The sequence below is a fragment of the Hippocampus zosterae genome, unplaced genomic scaffold (assembly GCF_025434085.1).
Source record: "Hippocampus zosterae strain Florida unplaced genomic scaffold, ASM2543408v3 HiC_scaffold_163, whole genome shotgun sequence".
NCBI classification, from domain to species: Eukaryota; Metazoa; Chordata; class Actinopteri; order Syngnathiformes; family Syngnathidae; genus Hippocampus; species Hippocampus zosterae.
In genome coordinates this window covers 42,178-59,346 of record NW_026262794.1, presented here as the reverse complement: position 1 = coordinate 59,346, position 17,169 = coordinate 42,178, and the positions used below count along the sequence as shown (strand labels likewise).

General features: G+C 55.1%; 1 protein-coding gene across 1 annotated transcript; it reads right to left on the bottom strand.

The window, feature by feature from the left end:
* Nucleotides 1–3,524: 3,524 nt before the first annotated feature.
* On the bottom strand, nucleotides 3,525–4,880 carry LOC127594487 (uncharacterized). The gene is made up of 4 exons (XM_052056349.1): nucleotides 4,824–4,880; nucleotides 4,220–4,486; nucleotides 3,807–4,130; nucleotides 3,525–3,743 (listed from the first exon to the last, which is right to left on the bottom strand). Exons 1-4 carry the CDS (start codon nucleotides 4,878–4,880, stop codon nucleotides 3,525–3,527), a joined length of 867 nt encoding a protein of 288 aa, XP_051912309.1.
* Nucleotides 4,881–17,169: the final 12,289 nt, after the last annotated feature.

Sequence of the window (17,169 nt, the reverse complement as noted above, 5' to 3'; positions counted from 1 at the left end):
TTCTCATTTTTCGGCTTTAGTGTTAGAGTCCTGGCGTTGGCTTTAGGTAGTTCGGGTGCTGGAGGTTCCGGCTCAACAAATTAGTTGTTGCAAAAATTTCCCTCGACTCGGCAGCCGTCTGGGCCTACATATACGCCGTATCCTTCTTGGACCCCATTTTCCACTCGCCCTGGTACCAGGAGCCATCGGTCCAGCGCATGGTCCCGGTGCCGTGACGGTTGTCCTCGAGAAATCCTCCTTCATAAAGGTTGCCAGACCCCCACTGATATTTACCGAAACCCGACTTCTTATCGTTCAGATAATTTCCTTAATATAAGTTAGACCCGGACGCGTCTTGCCACTTGCCTGGCCCATGGCGAAGTCCCCTCATGAAATTGCCGGTGAAGGAGCTGCCGTCTTTCCACTGGTAGGTGCCTCGGCCCTCCGGCTTGCCGTTCTGATAGCAGCCGCTGTAGGTATCACCGTTGCTAAAGGCTTCCTTGCCCTGGCCGTGTTTGAGGCACTAACGGAACTCCCCCTCATAGCGATCTCCGTTGATCCAAACATGCACCCCGAAACCGTCCGCCTTATCCTCCTTCCACTCCCCGATATAGGAGTCTCCTCTCAAACCCTTCCAGCTTCCCTGCCCGTGCTTGAAACCGTTCACCCACTGTCCCTCGTACTGCTCCCCGTTTTCCCAGGTGTAATGGCCTTCTCCGTGCGGCTTGCCATTACTGAACTACCCCCGTAAGTCCCGTCCTGTTTAAGCTCCATCCCGTGACCGTGCTTCAGATCGGATTCCCACTCTCCCTCGTAGACCCTGCCGTCGTTGTAGAACATCACGCCAACGCCGTGCCGCTTGCCGTTAATGACCTCTCCAACGTACACGCATTACTTGTACCGCCGGAGTTGGCGACCGAGAACAAGCGAATCAACCTCGCTGGGGCGATAGGCTTGCACGAAGGCCTTGATATCCTCCAACGGTCTTCTGCTCAGGGGATCCTCTGTTTAGGCAGCAATTAACTGATTTCGCATTAAACATTCAGTCAGCTTAGGCCGGCTAGTTTGCGCAGGCTCTTCTACCGAATGCCCTTTCTGGGCAGCACTTTGACGCCCTGCTCTGGTCGGATCATCGACAAGAAGGACGATTCCTTGAGGCTCGTAGAAGGAGCCAGTTTCAGTTAGGAGCCAGGGCGGCCTTCTTTGAACGAGTTCAGTTCTTGGGTTTATGTGGTTATTCTATGCCGCAGGGGAGTGTACTTGTGCTACTAAACCCTGTAAGACAACTGCAGAAGCTCTTTGGAAGGCGTGGGCCTGACTTTGCCTTCCCATATTTCGGCCCTAAGTTTTTTTTTTTCCGGCCTGAAAGCCTCATACTTTTTGTTCCGCAAAAGGCTATTCTGCAGAAATAGGGGAATTATATGCTAAGGGAGAGGGACCGGACCCTCTTCTTCTAACTTACGAACGACAGGGATTTTTGACCTTATCCTTAGTTTTGGGAGTTCAGTCGACTTCGCTATTGGAGGCGGGAGCTAGGCAGGCAGCCTCGGAGGGGAGTCCCTAAGGGGGCGCTGGGAAGGACGAGGCTCGCGATCAGTGTGGGCCCCGTCGGCGGGTCGGGAAGGCTGCATCGAGTCCAAGAAAGACAGACACTTCGTACAGTCCATGGAATATATGGAATATGATCAACTGCTGGAATCCGAGTATCGTCTGCGGCGGTTGTGATACCGTTTGCGGCCTCGGCTGGACCGCGAACTGCTCCGGCTGCGGTGGCGGTGCTTCTTCTCGGGCGCGGCTCCAAGACGGACGGGCCGCCAGGAGAGCAGCGTCCTTCCCTTTCGAAGTCGACTATCACTCGCTTGCCGTCCACCATCTTGTACTTGCCAGACTTGTAGGCATTGACCATGTGCCGCCTTTATTCAAACTCCACGAAGCCATATTGCCTGCTGCTCCCCTCGCGGTCCCGCACCACGCGCACTGACTTGATCGGCCCGAAAATGTCGAACTCCGCCTTCAGCTGCCGCTCCCCGGTCTTTTCGTGCAGCCTTCCCACGAACAGCGTCTTGTAGGGTCTGAGTTTATTTACTCGCTGAAGGGCATCCAGTCCTTGAGACGCTACTCCAGCTCCTGCCGGTGTAGCACCTCCTTCTCCATGACTTCGCGCTACTTGCGCTCGCGGGTCGTGACCCCGAAGGCCTCGACCGGCTCGAAGTCCTCGAAGAGATCCTGGAGGTTGGGGTGCTGGGCGAGCATGGGCTCTGGCTTTCGAGCGCGGGATCTGGGCATGGCCTTGAGAGCTGGGATTTCGCTGAGCCTGAACATGTGCAGGATGTCGATGGGCATTTCGGCCTTCATGATGTGGATGTTCAGGAAGTGGTTGGAGGTGTGGGCAGAGGGGGCGGTCAGCTGCAGGTTGTAGGGAGTCCGCTGCGTGCCCATGCCCTCGTTGCTGCCCACGAATCCAGACACTCCTTCGATGTTAAAGTAACTCATTATATGCAATCATCGTCTGCAGGCGGCCATGAACTGTTCGACCTCGGCCGCGGTCACTCCCCTCCCGTGCAGGTAGGCGCTCACCTTGGTGAAGATTTCCCGGAACTTGCCGCGCTGCGCCACTAGCCTTTCCTCAGCCCCCTCGATCTCGCTAGTCATAAAGGCCCCGTAGCTGGTAAAGGGATGAGGCAGCTCTTCGGTCTCAAAGCCCCTGTGATTGCTGCCTATTTTTTTGAGCGATCGGGTCGGGGTGTCGGGCGGTAGGTCCATCGTCAGATATAATGTTGTCTGAAGATTAACACTACGACCAGCTCGACAAGCCAGACCTCGATGACGACCCGCTGGGCCGGGTCAACGGGTTCATCGCCAAGGTCTATTCCATCCTCTCGGGTGCCTCGCTGACCAGCGCAACTCGGCCTCACCGTGGTGATGACCGCCGCTAGTATGATGAGCCCGGCGATGCGAGCCTTCCAGCTGGATAACTCCTGGCTGTACATCCTTTGCATCATATGTGCGATCGGGGTGCAAATCGCCTTGGTTTGCTGCGGCAACCTGGCCCGCAGAGTGCCTACCAATTACGTGTTGCTGGGAGTGTTCACTGCCTGCGAAGGCTACCTGGTCTCGACTGTCTGCGCGATGGTGATGGAGTCGCGGGAGGACGGGGGACGGATCGTGTTGCTGGCGGCGGGGATGACTTTCACCCTGGTGGCGGGGCTGACCTTCCTGGCCACTTTCCTGAACCTGACTCGCCGGCAGTTTTCCTACGCGTACTACCTGATGTTCGTGGTGACGCTGGGACTGCTGGCGCTGGGACTGGTGAACCTATTCGTGGACGTGGCCTTCCTGGACACGCTGTACTGCGCGCTGGGGGTGATCGTGTTCGGAGTGTACCTGGTGATCGACACCGCGCTGATCCTGCAGGCCGGCAAGTGGGGCATCACTGTCGACGACTACATCCTGGCCGCCCTCATCCTCTACATCGACATCGTCAACATGTTCCTCTACATCCTCCGGCTGCTCTCTAGGCGATGACCCGCATCTTGCATACTAAATCACTGCAGCACCGGGGTTGCTTGCCCGTACAGCTCGCGGTCCAGGCTGAAGCCGTGCCTGCTGCCTTCTTGCACCCAGCGACTCTGCAGAGCTTGCTGCAGCGTGGTTCGCCTCTCCGCGTCTTTGTGTAGTAGTCCTGAAATCAGCTCGCGGGCCCCGGCGGAGAGGTGCTCCGGAAATCTGCAGGTCGCCTGGAGGATGTTTTCGTAGACCTCCTCCTGAGATTACTTGGACTAGAAAGGGGCGCGGCCTGTAGTAAGCTCGTAGCAAAGGACGCCCACGCTCCAGACGTCGACACGGTGGTCGTAGTGATTGCCCAGCACGATATCAGGCGAGACGTAGTCCAGAGTCCCGCAGAAGGTCTTGCGATCCCGCTCAGGCGAGTAGACCGACCAACCGAAGTCCGAGAGCTTGATGGTGCCGTTACAGCGCAGGATGTTTTCGGGCTTGATGTCACGGTGGATCACGCCTTCACCGTGCAGGTAGATCAGGGCCTCGATCATCTGCCGTAGGTAGAAGGCCGCCTTGCCCTCACTGAACCTCTTTTCCGCCCGCAGCTCCCGGAAGACGTTGCCTTCTGCCAGTTCGAGCAACATGTAGACGTTCTGCTCGTCGGCAAAGAACCCGTACAGGCGGATGATGTTGGGGTGTCGGGCGAAGGCCTGGATCTTGATTTCCTGCTGCAGCTGCTGACCATCTCACTCTCCAGAAGGGTCTTCTTGCTGATTTCCTTTATCGCCAGGGTCACGCCGCTCACGCGATCCTCAGCCAAGAACACCTGCCCGAATCGCCCCTTGCCCAGCTTCCGCCCGGTGCGGAACCGCTTCCGGTCAAGCTTATCGCAAGGGCCCCGCGGAAGTTGTTGTTCTCGCATGCGCTTGATCTCCTCCAAATACTGCTCGACGCGATTGGAGCGGTCTTGCGACGTGGCCTTGCCACGACTCTTGTCCCGGGTAGCGTCCTGCACCCGCGCACCATCATGTTTTTTCATGCGCACCTCTTTCTTCTCCTATCTTTTTACCTCCTTTTGGCCGCGGGGCGTGGCAGCCCCCCGTAATTTGGTTTCGTAATCGGCCATCAGGCGATCCTTGAATGTCACGATTGACTTAGTTGACTGGCAGGAGGTGACCAGCCTGACCGGGTAATTGGCATGACCGGCCCCGGCATACCATCCTGCAGTCGCATTGACTTGATCCGCTTCTTGGACTCTTCTCGGCTGGCGAGTATCGTTCTGCTATTAGTTCCCCGCACGAGTCCTTCTTGAGCTAAGCCTTGCAAGAGGTCAGCGGGCGGCCCACCCGGGCGGGGTCGTGCTTCAGGCCAAGTTCGGCGAGCCTGCGGTCGACCAGGTCCATGGTGCTCTGCTTGTGGTGCGTCGAGTGGGAGGGCTTTTTGACCGGCTTTGTGACCAGCTGGATATGATTTTATTTGCCCTTTAATTAGAGGCGGTGCCCCTGGGGCTTGCTGCTGGGCGGCCTGCCCCGCGACTTGGGAGTAGCGCTCTTGAGCACTGCCATCGAGCTGCTTTTCTTCAGGTAGTCCATTTAACTGCCAATCCGATATTATCAATCGATGGCCTCGCCCCTACTCGAATGCCTCAGGGCCTTCCGAGCTGAGTTGCAGCGGCCTGCCTTCGCTCCATGGCTGCTCACCTCCACCACGGCCGCCCGACTGCGTACCAAGGCTTGCCCCTTCTGTGAGCTGGAACATCAAATGGGCACTCCCACAACCGGTCGAAAGAGTACATTTCGGAACTGTCCTTGCTAAGCTTGGCAACCAGCCCCTTCCTGCAGAAGATTCTTGCGATTTTAGGTTCCTCCATCGAAGGATCCTCGCTCATAGACCTGCTGATCAGAGGAGACTGGAAAAAGGTAAAGGCTAAGGCACTCTAGAAATTCGGGGAGCTGCTGCCGATCGCGGAGAGCCTCGTGCCTTTTCACAACCTTGAGCGAGGCCCGGTGTTAGGCGAGCTGCCCTGGCAGGTGTCTACAGACTGCGTGCAAAATAAGCTACGGTCAGGGAAGGGCAAAGTAGGCAACAAACGCTGGCAGGAAGTGCGGCAGGAGATTACTGAAAACTTCAAGCCCACCTGCGAAGAAGCCGTGGCCATGCTGCTGCTGGCGGGCGACAAGAAGGTGTGCGACTGGGCCGACAAGAGGCGGTCTTTTTGGATGGACCTCTACATCCTGGAGTACCACAACACTCTGTATAAGTTTTTGTTCTTCGAGGACCAACTGCGTCCCCTTCTCAAGCAAGAGTTGATCGACCTCTCACCGCCCTCTCTGTCGAGAAACTCCATCGCTGTAGAGCTAGACGATCTCAACAAGCTGCTGCCCAGTACTCAGCTGGAGCTGGTTGTGGTTTTGCTGCTGCAGTGCCTGGGGCTCATGGAAGAGGGGGAGGATCGGATGGTGCAGAAAGTGGCTGCTGAGGTGGACGCTGTCCTGGCAGGGGCTCGGGAATAAGAAGCACGACGCGAGCTGCAGCAGGCACTGGCTGGCTTGTGATTCACAGCTAAAAGTCATCTTCGTCCTCCTGCATGTGGCGGGGTCCGGCCTTGACCTTGTGCGCGTTGTCGCCATACTTCTCGAACTGCTTTTCGAACCAATCGTTGTTGTGCTCAACCTCCTCCCGAAAGTCATTTTCCTCGTGGAGAAAGCTAGCATTTTCGGGCGCCCTCCTGCAGCAGCGGATCAGCAGGATGACGAGCGCCCCTGCGGCCAGCAAAACACCAGCGAGCAAGGCCTGATTGCCAGTGACCATCAACTATATCGATCAACCCATCTTTTATGAACCGGTTCAAGAAGGTCTACAAAGGAGGCCAGCTCTGCCTCGGCTACCGGCACACGCTCTTCCTTGGCGCGCTCGGGGCCATGGTCCCCGCCCGCCCCTCCTAAGCCTAGAAGCAGACCTTCGCCCTCGAAGCCACCATTTTCCTCCTGGCAGCCATCAAATTCCCCATCACGGCGGGCGCGGGACTAGTGGCAGTCCGCTCCTAGCAGTGCAAGGATTACAGAAGCGCGATCCTGGACGGAGGCGTGGCCACTGCCCTGCTCTCAATGCTATGCATAAGCTGAATGGTTCACCAGGCCCTGCGGAGATCGATTACCGAGCTCACGTCATACTTCGAGCCCTGGAAGACCTCGTCCTTGTACAGCTGGCGAGGCGAGTCGCGGGTTATAAGGGGGTTGCCCTCCATGACCAAGTCGATGTCAGAGATGACCCACTTCCCGAAGCGGTACTTCGAGAGCCATTCCATATAGGTCTCAACCTGTCCGCCTTACCCGTACTTGGCAGGCGGGATCATCTGGCTTTCGAAGAGCACCCCATGCTGCCAGCTGTAGAGGCTCAGGTCCAGATCCTCCCCTTCGACCTCCGCCCGGAGACTGGACTTGACCCCTAAGAACAGCCGGAAAATAAGCTTTTTGTAGTCGTCGTATATTTTGTCATCCCGGTGGACGAAATTGACGGGGTCAGTCAATTTCAGGGGAGTGTAGATGCTCAGGCCCATGTCCTCATGCTCGACCATCCGATGGTAATCGTTGTAGCCGAGATTCAGGCTGCGGTCAACATCCAGCCCTCGCACCATGGCGTAATCGATGACATCCAGCCCCAGCTCGACAGGCGCAGCCCCATCGCCCAGCATGTCCTCGAAGGTATTCAAGACAAGCCCGCGAGCGTGGAACTACTTCAAGGATTCGACTACCTTCGAGCGTAGAGATGGCTCCATGTAGGACGCGAAGAGAGGACTGTCGCCCTTTGGTAGTTCCAGGAAAACTGCCCTGAAGATCTTGTAAAGGTACTCGTTCAGGGACTGAGGGTTGATGTGATGTGTGCGGAAGATAGTCTCGCAGATGTAGGAAAATTTGCTGCCCTTCTAGAAGCTAGAACCTTGCAGCTTGAAGGGCAGGCCGAACTTCTGGTCGACCCGCTGTCCCTCCTCCTGGACGCGGGCCACCAGCTCCATCTCACGGCGCTGGATGGCGTCGGAGAGGCGCTTGCCTTGACTGAATGCGCGATTAAGATTTGACCACATTATTTTCAATACTGTGCTAGATTATCTCTCGACTCTTCTCACTCACTCGGTGGTGCAATGTCGATCTTGACTGAATTTACCTTTATTTGTAGGAGATTGCAGATCACATTCACGGATCACAGGAATCCCTCATCTATTAATTATAAAAACCTGAGTTCTTATCAAGCAGTAAGTGCGGCAGGGCCGCATGGCATGTGGGATTCAGTACTCTGAGAACCACTCGTTGAACTTCTCGTGGTTGTTGGCCCACACCTTCGCGAAGCTGCGCAGCTGCTCGATGTGCTTCAGCTCTGCGAGTTCCTTTTTGCGTCTGGCTGCGCTGTCCTTGCGAAACCGGGCGTAGTTTATAATCCGCTCCTCGCTGCGTTTCGCTGTGCTGAGCTCTTTGGAAAACACCGTGATCGGTGGTTTCCTGGTCTAGGTGTTGACTGATGGCTTTGGCTGCACCTAGGTCGGCCGTTTTCACTGAAGACGTACAGGAAGGGGAGGTTTCCTTTCTTGGGATTGACGGCTTTAACTGTTTGGCCCCGCGGCGGCAACGATGAATACTCTCGGCTGATGGTCATCGAGCGGCCCTCCTTCCCGTCGAGCACCTTTGACCCCTGCTAGAACTCGAAGTTCCCCCTCCTTTCAAATTCGCGGCTGACCTCCCTCAGCCTCATTTTTTCCTGGAGATTACTTTCCTAATTCATGCTTTTGCGGAGGCTTTATCTCTGCCCGCCTTTGTGCTGGAACCTCTGGAGGTCCTGGATACTGGTTGCTCGGGGAGGGGAGGCTTTTGGGCTTTTCGTCTGGGTTAGGGCTCTGCCCGAGGCTACTCTTTCGGCGGTCTCGGGATGAAAGGTTTGAGTTCCAGCTTTTTGCCTTGAGGTTTTTCGAAATGTTTTTTCACGCGAAGCTTGTTCTTCACCTTTTTGCGCACGTCCCACTCCGCGAGCATTGCCTCAAAGTCAGCAGCGTCCGCAAGAGGCTCTGAGTCAGACCCAGAATCGAACTACTTGAATTCGCAGGCCTCAGGTTTTTCGATGACAATTTGCTATTTGGCTAATCTCTTAGTTTCCCTTTCCGCGAAGGCCAGCAGGATGTGTCGGGCCAGGTCTCGGATAGCCGCTTGATCCAGGGCCGGCCCGGCTCTGGCCCGTAGAAACTGGTTTAGATAGTGATGCACTCCGACTTCAGCTCCGAAAAGATGGTGGCCCTCGCAGTGCTGACCTTGTCGGGTGTGATGCCGAAAGTGCACTCCCAGAACTTGAAGTGTGGGTCCATCTGACTGAGCAGGTAGGGGAAGTAAGTAGTTTTTATTGAGTGCGTTGAGGCGCAGCAGTACCCGAAGCTGGCCATCTGCTTCGAGTGCCCGTGAAGGTCAATCGCCAGCCGCACAGGCCTGCCGGCCAGCAGGGCCTTGATGGACGCGACCTGGGGGTGCAACACGTCATGGGGGCGGGTCCACTGTCGGTTGACGTCGTAGCCAGCCAGGTCAGTCCTCGAGTTACCATAGACAACGCCATCCACATTCACCATCGGTATGACCAGAATCTCATAGCTAGCCTTAAGCGCAGCCAGTTCTTCAGACTGTACTGTCAACTGCCTCAGCAGTTCCTCCATAAGGTAGGAGGAAAGCGTCTCGCCGGGGTGTTGCCGGGCAGTCAGCACCAGGCATTACTTGCCCCGTGTGCCCAAGGTCATGTAGGGGATAAGGTTGCCGGCCAGCGACCTGCAAAGGATCTCTGGCTCCAGGCCAAACTTGGACAAAGCGAAGGTCAGCCTACTGAACGAGTAGGGCGGGTTGGATGCTATGTAGACCGTATCCGACTCGTGAGAGAAGGTCATCTCGAAAGTCATCCTAAAATAGCGCACCCCGTCTTTTACCTAGGCCTGGCCGAACTCGCAAGTACTGGCCTTGTGCCACTGCTTGTCAGCCATCGAGAAGTAGATTGGCGCCCAGCCCTGGCTGTACAGACGAGTCGATTTCCTGAGGTTGAGCACAGTGAAACTATAGGACGTGTTGGCATTGGGATTGCTGAGTGTGAAGTAGAACCATTGGTTGTAGCCCCTGCTGTTGGTATCGTTCTGGAGCAGCAGGTCGTAGCAGGCGGTGTCCCTGCGGAATGCCATCGCCAGGTTCCCGCCCTCGTGCTCAGAACTAAACACGTCCTTCCCCTCCTCCGCCGCTCCTCTTTTCCTGAAGAGATAAGTTTTACTTTAACCCTTAAATATTTCTTGCAGTGAAATCGGATTTGAACTCCAGCCTCCATCCGCATGCTTGCTGTAGACCGCCACCCCCTCGCCCTGGTCAGCCGGCCCGCTGGTCTGCTGGAAATGCGGCCTGTCGCCCAGCTGCTCAAGACAGGATTCCCAGATTTCAGGGTGCTCCAAATAGAGAGGCCTGCGTTTCTGCTGGCGGAGGTAGCGAGGCCTGAAGTCAACACCGGCAAGGGAGGACTGTCTGACTGCCTCCCGTCTCTGCTCCTGCTCCTGAACTTCAAACGGATCAACAGTCCAACCCTCTTCTTAGGTCATCAATCAATTAATACCTTCATGGAGTTACAATTTTTTATGCATCACCATCAGGACAACCAGCAGCCTCTTCGAGTAATGTCATCTTCGAGTCGCGAAGGCAATATCGTACAATCATGAATTCCTTGGCACTGAGAATTACAACGGTCGTCTATCAGATCAACTCGAGATGGGAGAGACATCCTATGGAAGACCTCTTGAGTTGGATGAGGTACCAACAATCGGGGGGCTGACCAGGCATGCGGACAGGAGGATGCTCCCGAATGTACTCCTACTATCAAAGGTGCATGGTAAATTAATCCGTATTATCGCAAATAATCTTACGCATTTTATAATATAGCCAATCATTAACATCTGGTAGATCTACTCCGCCCTTTAATAGATATGAATCGAGTCTACCTGGTGTCCTTCCTGGCGTATGTCAGTGTGCACTGCCTGCGCACCGTCTATTCGTTCTCCAAGAGTGTCCTGCACGCCGACTACGGGTTCTCGGATCTATTCCTGGGCTGGGTGGATGCGGCCTTCCTGGGCTGTCTCGGAGTCGGTCACTTCCTGCACTCCGTGTGGCCGACCGCCCGCCCCAGAAGGAGCCTGCTCGCCGGCCTGGCCTGCTGCTCCTTGAACTTCGAGTTACTGGCGCTAGTCATGGGCACCTCCAGATCCCAATGGCTGGTGCTAGTTCTGATGGCAGTCAATGGATTCCTGCAGTCCTACACATGGCCGAACCTGCTCGAGATCGTGAGCAGTAATATAGACAATCAGAATTCCTTGCTCTTAGGATTCTGGGCCACCAACACCAACGTGGGGAACATCCTGGGGTTCCTGCTGTGCCAGGGGATCGTGGTATACGGCGGACTGTTCTTCGCTGACTCGCTGCACGTGGCTGCTGGACTGGCCGGGACCTGTGCTCTCATGTGCTGTTTTCTCCCCTAAAAAAAAGTCCAGGAAGGAGAGCAAGAGGACTTAATCCGGTCGAATAACTAGGATGAATAAGAGCAGACTTAACAAAAGTCTGTATTGCAGATCTTCTGCAGCCCCCATACCCTGTCGCTGGTGGCTGCCTTCTCGCTTGTGAAGGCGGTCATCTACGGCATCCTGCTCTGGCTGCCCACCTACTGCGGGGACCAGACAGCCCTCAAGGCGTACCGCGCCTATGTCAACGTGACATACGACAGCTTCAGCATCCTCGGCTCTCTGGCGCTGGGTTTCATCTTCCCGCGACTGAAACTCAAGGCGCCCCTGCTGGCCTCGCTGCTGGGAGTGCTGCTGCTGGCCTTCGTGTCGGTCAGGCTGTTCAACCCAGGCCCCCTGATCTTCTTCCTGCTAATCGGGGTGATCGGGGTCTGCCTTGGCGGGGTGTTCAACACCATGGCAGGACTGGTCGTGGTCAATCTCAAGGAAACGACAGGAGTGGTAGACTCTGTGGGGCTGTACGCGGCGCTGTCCATGGCGGTGGCCAACATCGTCACTGCCTGCACGCAGCTAGTGATCGGCTATACTGCCCAGAAGGATGAGAGGCGGGTGTTCATAATTTTCGCTATCTGCAGCATGATCGCGATGCTCACGATGTGCAGCGCAGGGTATTTCGAGAAGAAAGCCCAGCGATCGCAGCAGCTGCCTTGAATCGAATCGATAGAAAGTTAACTTTTATAGGTCTGCTGACCATAATGCCCGAGGTCGATGACACTCTCCAGGAGAGGAGCTATCTCTCCAGATCGGAGTGTCCTGTGCTGTGACCTTGGAGGCCGAACGGATCGTGGAAGAGACCTGAGGTCTTTGCAAAATCGATTAAGCCACAGCTTTCTCCAGCCCAAACCTTTTATAATCTTTACTTGCCTTCGCACTTATGAGAAAAATGGCAAGAATACATCATATATGATAGAGCATGCCGATCATTGCTTGAAGTAGCGATCGAAATCGTGCTCTGTCTTGGGACAGATAGTATATCCCTTCTCCTTCTTGACGCAGCTCTGGTGTACCACCACCGCGTTAGGAAACACTGCAAACACTTTGTCCATGATCGGCTTCTCGCAGATCCTGCAGCGCTTGTTCTCCGATATGCGGACATTCGCCATCTTCGCCTTGCACAGCCGGTACTCGCAGTCCAGCAGACTGGTCTCCGACAGCTGCTTCATGAGGGCGGTCTCGCGAACCTGGTTCGTGAGGTGTGAGAGGGTGCTGCTCAGGAACTGGAAGAGCCCTTCGTCCTCGGCAAGCAGCCAGTGATCCGGCAGCAGCTGCACTACCCGGGTGGAGTCCAGCTCGCCACTGGTCGCATACTTCTTCATCAGCCCTTCACTGATCTCACGATACTTCTTGGCCTCTGCAAGCTCACCATTCTTTTCAGCGTGCTGGTAGCTCCGGACATAGAGCTCGAACAGGTCCGTAAAGGTCTTGCGCTTGTTCTCCCTGCAGTAATTTTACGCCTCGATGTATTTCTTGCTCCGGACCAGTTTTTCCAAGGCTTATTTGTGCCGCCCCTCGCGGGAGTACAGGTAAATCTAGTCCTCGAACATCCACGACCCTGCGATCTCGCGCAGCACCACCGTCCCGTTGTAGCGCGCGTCTTTGCTGCGCAACAAGGTCCGCAGCTGCTCGTACTTGGGCGGCAGGGGGTTGGGCTTAACCGTGGCTGGTGAGTTCTTGGGGAAGATGCTTTTGAGATACAAGTTAACAAGCTTCGTATGGTACCGCTACTCCTCTATCTTTCGGGTTTTGACGAGGATCTCCAAATATCGTTACTAGAAGCGGGCTGCCAGCTATCCGTCCAGTTTGCTGGTCATCCCAGAGATCATGGTGTCTGGGTGGCCCTCCGCCTCGCACACTTCTTAGAAGAGAGTCATTGACACCTCAAAGTTTTTGCGCAGCATCCAGGTGAGATGCTATTAAAGCAGTTCCTTTCTCCTGCAGTGTCTCAGAATCTTCACCGCCCTCGCACAGACCGATGCGACAGTCTCTTCCCTAGAATCCTTATCAGCGATCTCCCGCCAGAGGCACAAGGCCTCTTCATGCATTTCAAAGGCAGTGAGCAAGGCAGCTGCCTTAGCAGGTCCCTCTCCCCGCAGCCTTTCGTACTCGGGCTCGAACTCCTTCCAGTAGTTGCGACAGGTCAGCTTGTAAGGCACTGCCTACAGGCGTTCAGGGCCCAGGGCTAAATAAATCTTGACTGTCGCATAGTCGAGCAACTCCAGATACTGGGAAATGGTAGGCTGCTGGAAATGGGCATCTCGGGCTAGCGAATGGCTTGAGCACACGAAGTCCAGCTTGCGCATGTGATCTGCTGTCTCTCCCTTGAGAGCCATCACGTCCTATCTACGTCGGTCGATCACGTGCAGCACGAAGTTCAGGGACTGGTTGAGCGTGGACACTTCATCCTTTTTCAGTCCGTCTTTCAGCAGTTTCAGCAATTGCGGGGCACCACGGACTGACTCGTTGGCAGGCAGCAGCCCCGGGTAGAGTGCCAGTAACTATCTGACGTCCAGGTTGGTTTAATGCACGAACTCCAGGATGACATTCCAATGCGCAGGGTTCCGTAACAGAATCCAAAAAGCATCCACCCTAAGCTCCTCCTCCTTCCTGGGGTCATCCGAAAAGCTCTTGAGCAATTTGAACGCATCGTCAATACGATCAGCCTCCAAAAACCCGAAAAACCGTTTTTCCGGAAGCGACTCGCTGACCATGGTGACCTGATCCTTGCTGAAAAGGAACAGCAAATCCGGGTTGGCTGACACGCTGCGATGCCCCTTCGCCGGGACCTCTTCAAGCATGGCGCCAGCCTCATTGAAGATCTGCACGCTGCCCTCCTGAACAACGCAGATATTCTTCCGCACTTGCACAAAGTCTTTGGGCACTGCCGCCAGCGCCAGAGGGCTGCGGTTGACCGGCTCGAAGTCGGTGTTGATAAAGATGCCGCATTTCTGGCTGGCGATCAGGACTTCTCCTGGTGCGGCCACCAGCATGGCCGGACAGAGAGCCACGAGCTAGTTGGTCTTCCCCTTGTCTTTTTTGAGCTTGACGATGAAGAACTGACTGGATTTGAGGCAGGCCACCACCGCATTTTCTGTCAGGACTGCTCGCACGGGCGTGTCGGGCAGCACCACCTTGTCAGGCAGCTCGTTAAAGGATTTGGTATAGGCGGAATACGTAAAAAGACTGCCCTCCTTCTTGCGGAAGGTAAAGATAGAATAGTTCTCCCCCTCGGCCTCGGGGCGCTTGGCCCACAGGTTAACCTTGGCCGAGATTTGTTCGATCTTGCTGAGGGCGAAGTCGACTAAGAACAGCTTTTAGTCGGTATAGACCAGCAGCGAGTTAAGAGCCTTGAAAACTGTGACCGCCTCGATTTTCTTGCCAGCGAGGACAGGCCTGGGCTAGTCGCGGTCATGGCTGGACAGCAGCTCAGCCGCGTGCATCCGGAGCAGGTAGCGATAGAGGTTGCCCTTGTCGTCCCCCACAAAAAGGACCTCGTTGCAGTAGTCCCCGCAGGTGACTTTATAGGAGGGCGGCCTGGAAAACACATTCTTGGTGGTGAAGAGTCCGATCATATAATTTCTGGATGACAAGCTCACTTGAACTTGCGGAACAGACGGCCTGTGCCGTAAGTCTTTTCGATCTGCAGCAGGCCCCCGCATAGCTACTTGCGGCGGTGGAACTGCCGCCCTACAACGCTCGCCTCGTGCTCCTTGCGTAGGTGCTAGCCGTATTCCCGGCACACGTCCACCACTCGCGTCTCAGGGCAGTATCGCCTCAGGTAGCTGTCGGGGGCCGGGCGGTCGGTGGTCGCCCGGTTGGTGATGATGTTAAAAGTGCGGAGGGTCGAGGATTGCATTTTATTTTTGGTGTCATTGATCGGCCAGAGCGTGAAGCCCGCTGTCCATCTCCTCCGCCAGTCTGCGCATATCGCTGACCTCGCGATTGCGAGCCTTCCGGGTCTCAAAGTCTTCGACCACAGTCTCATGCTCAAAATATTTCAGCCCGCAGGGACAAGTCCACGTGCTTTTCAGCGGGCCCTTGCAAGGACACTTCGTGCAATCCTGCGTCAAAGGGGAATGCACCTTATAGGAATGCTTGCAAAGGCATTTGAAGTCGTAGGAGCCATAAGTCGGGACGTAGAAGAAGGACTTGCACTTGCAGGTGTTGCAGGAGGTGGACTTGCTGTTATTATGGGCGGCAAAGCGGTGATCGCAAAGGCATTTGGTGGCAGGCCCGATCATTTTGCAGTCCTGGCCCTTGCTGTTCCTCCAGGACAGGTAAAGCCGGTCCTTCCCCTGGCCTGACAAGTCGACCATGTCCATTTATTATTAGGTCAATGCTCATGCTCCTCGATCAGCTCGTACTTCTGGCTGCAGTACTTGCAGGCGATTGGCCCGCCCTGCCGGGTCTTGAGCTGGATGTAAACTGGAGGGTGGCCTGTCGAAGGTACTCTTGAATCGCCCGAACAGCGGACCACTCGGTCGTGAGTTTTGATGACGGGCTGCCTCCAGGCGTTCATCTCGCCGTTGGAAAGATGGCTGGTCATCGACCGCGTGTGAGTAGGGTCGGGGTGTATCCACCCATTCTGCTTGAGCGTAGGTGCCGCCTCCTGGATATGTGCCACCGTCAAGTCCTTCGTGTGCCGGATCGTCCTCCCGATCATCCTCGCCAGCATGTTAATTATGCACTCGCAATCACTATTGACTGATGGATCACCTGAGTGACTGTGTCTGCACTGTCTGCACTTGTAGGATGCATAAGTGTCCGCATACTCTGCCCACTCGCTTTTAGGGGACCACCACCACGGCATCTTCTTATCCCCGGCATCCCTTGCAGCCCCCTCGTGGGTTGCTTAAGCCTTCTCCTAGCACTAGCAACATTATCGCTCCTCAAATGACCTTTGACCCAGGCCACCTTCAGACTTGCTACCAAACCTCATACTAATCTGGAGAAGCACGTGAAAAGAAAACCTTTCCTCCACAAAAAATACTAAGATTCACGGAACTAAAGAAAATCGGGGGCGCGGCCGGGTCAGTACCGGGAGCAGCAAACTGTATAAACGAAAGGCCCTAAATAAAGGGGGTGAGCCGCAGACTAACAGAATCGAAATCAGCCGGCAATCTCTGGCTCCACAGCAACGGCAGTAACTACGCCGATAATTTCCAATTTAAATTCGGGTGCCGTCCCAACCCGGTCCTCCCATCTCCGAACCTGAAGCTCGGCGAGACCGGCGAATTCAAATCTTGTTACCAAGAACAGTTCGTCCCCAAAGAATTGCCAGCCAGGCAGAGTTGCCCGATCGATGGGTTGCCTCGCCTTCCCCTGCGCAGCAGGCCTGGCGAGCTGCACCTGGCAGTCCCTCGCCTCCAGTGACTGGAGCCATTAGTATCTTTAATAATCATATTTTTAATGGAAACTGATCGTCAATTTCTATGGCACTGCCTCCGGACCGGAATGCATCTTGGTACCGTGGGTCGAAATTTCGTTGGATCCCGGCATGCATTTGTGGTAAGTCACTCTCTTACAGTCTTAACAGCCAGGGAAGTAATCATTGCAGAAGCCCTGGGTTTCGTACATCCCTTTACCGCAGTCAGTGACACAGAACTGGAGTCTTTATCCCAGTCAGTCAGAAATTTCCCTTCATCACAGCTTTGTATTTATTGCTAAGATCACTGGTTTCTGTTATATTCGAAGCAATTCCTTAAACCTGAAATATCCTCTTGTGTTTTTTTTAGTATTCGCTGCTGGAGAGATCAGAATTAAGCTCCTTCATCAGAGATTGCTCACACAGGCCCATTAGGCGTATCTAGGTGTCAAATTTGCTAAGCCTGAGGGTTCGATCCTCCCTAAGCATAGAGTTAGAGGAACTTGATAAAGGCCATTCATTACTGGCATAGGGGCATGCATTCATTTATTATATGTTACCTAGGGGGAAGTTCGAGCGGTACTACACGGATGAAGAGAAGGAGAGGATCAATAAATTCCTGTGCAGTAACGGGATGGTCAACATGCGGCAGGTGGAGTCCGCCATCCAGGCCAACCACGAGCGCAGCTACTTCTCCAAGCTGGCCTGTGTTGTGGGTGCTGGAACTGCAACCTTGGCCTTCTTCTTGCCGGTGATC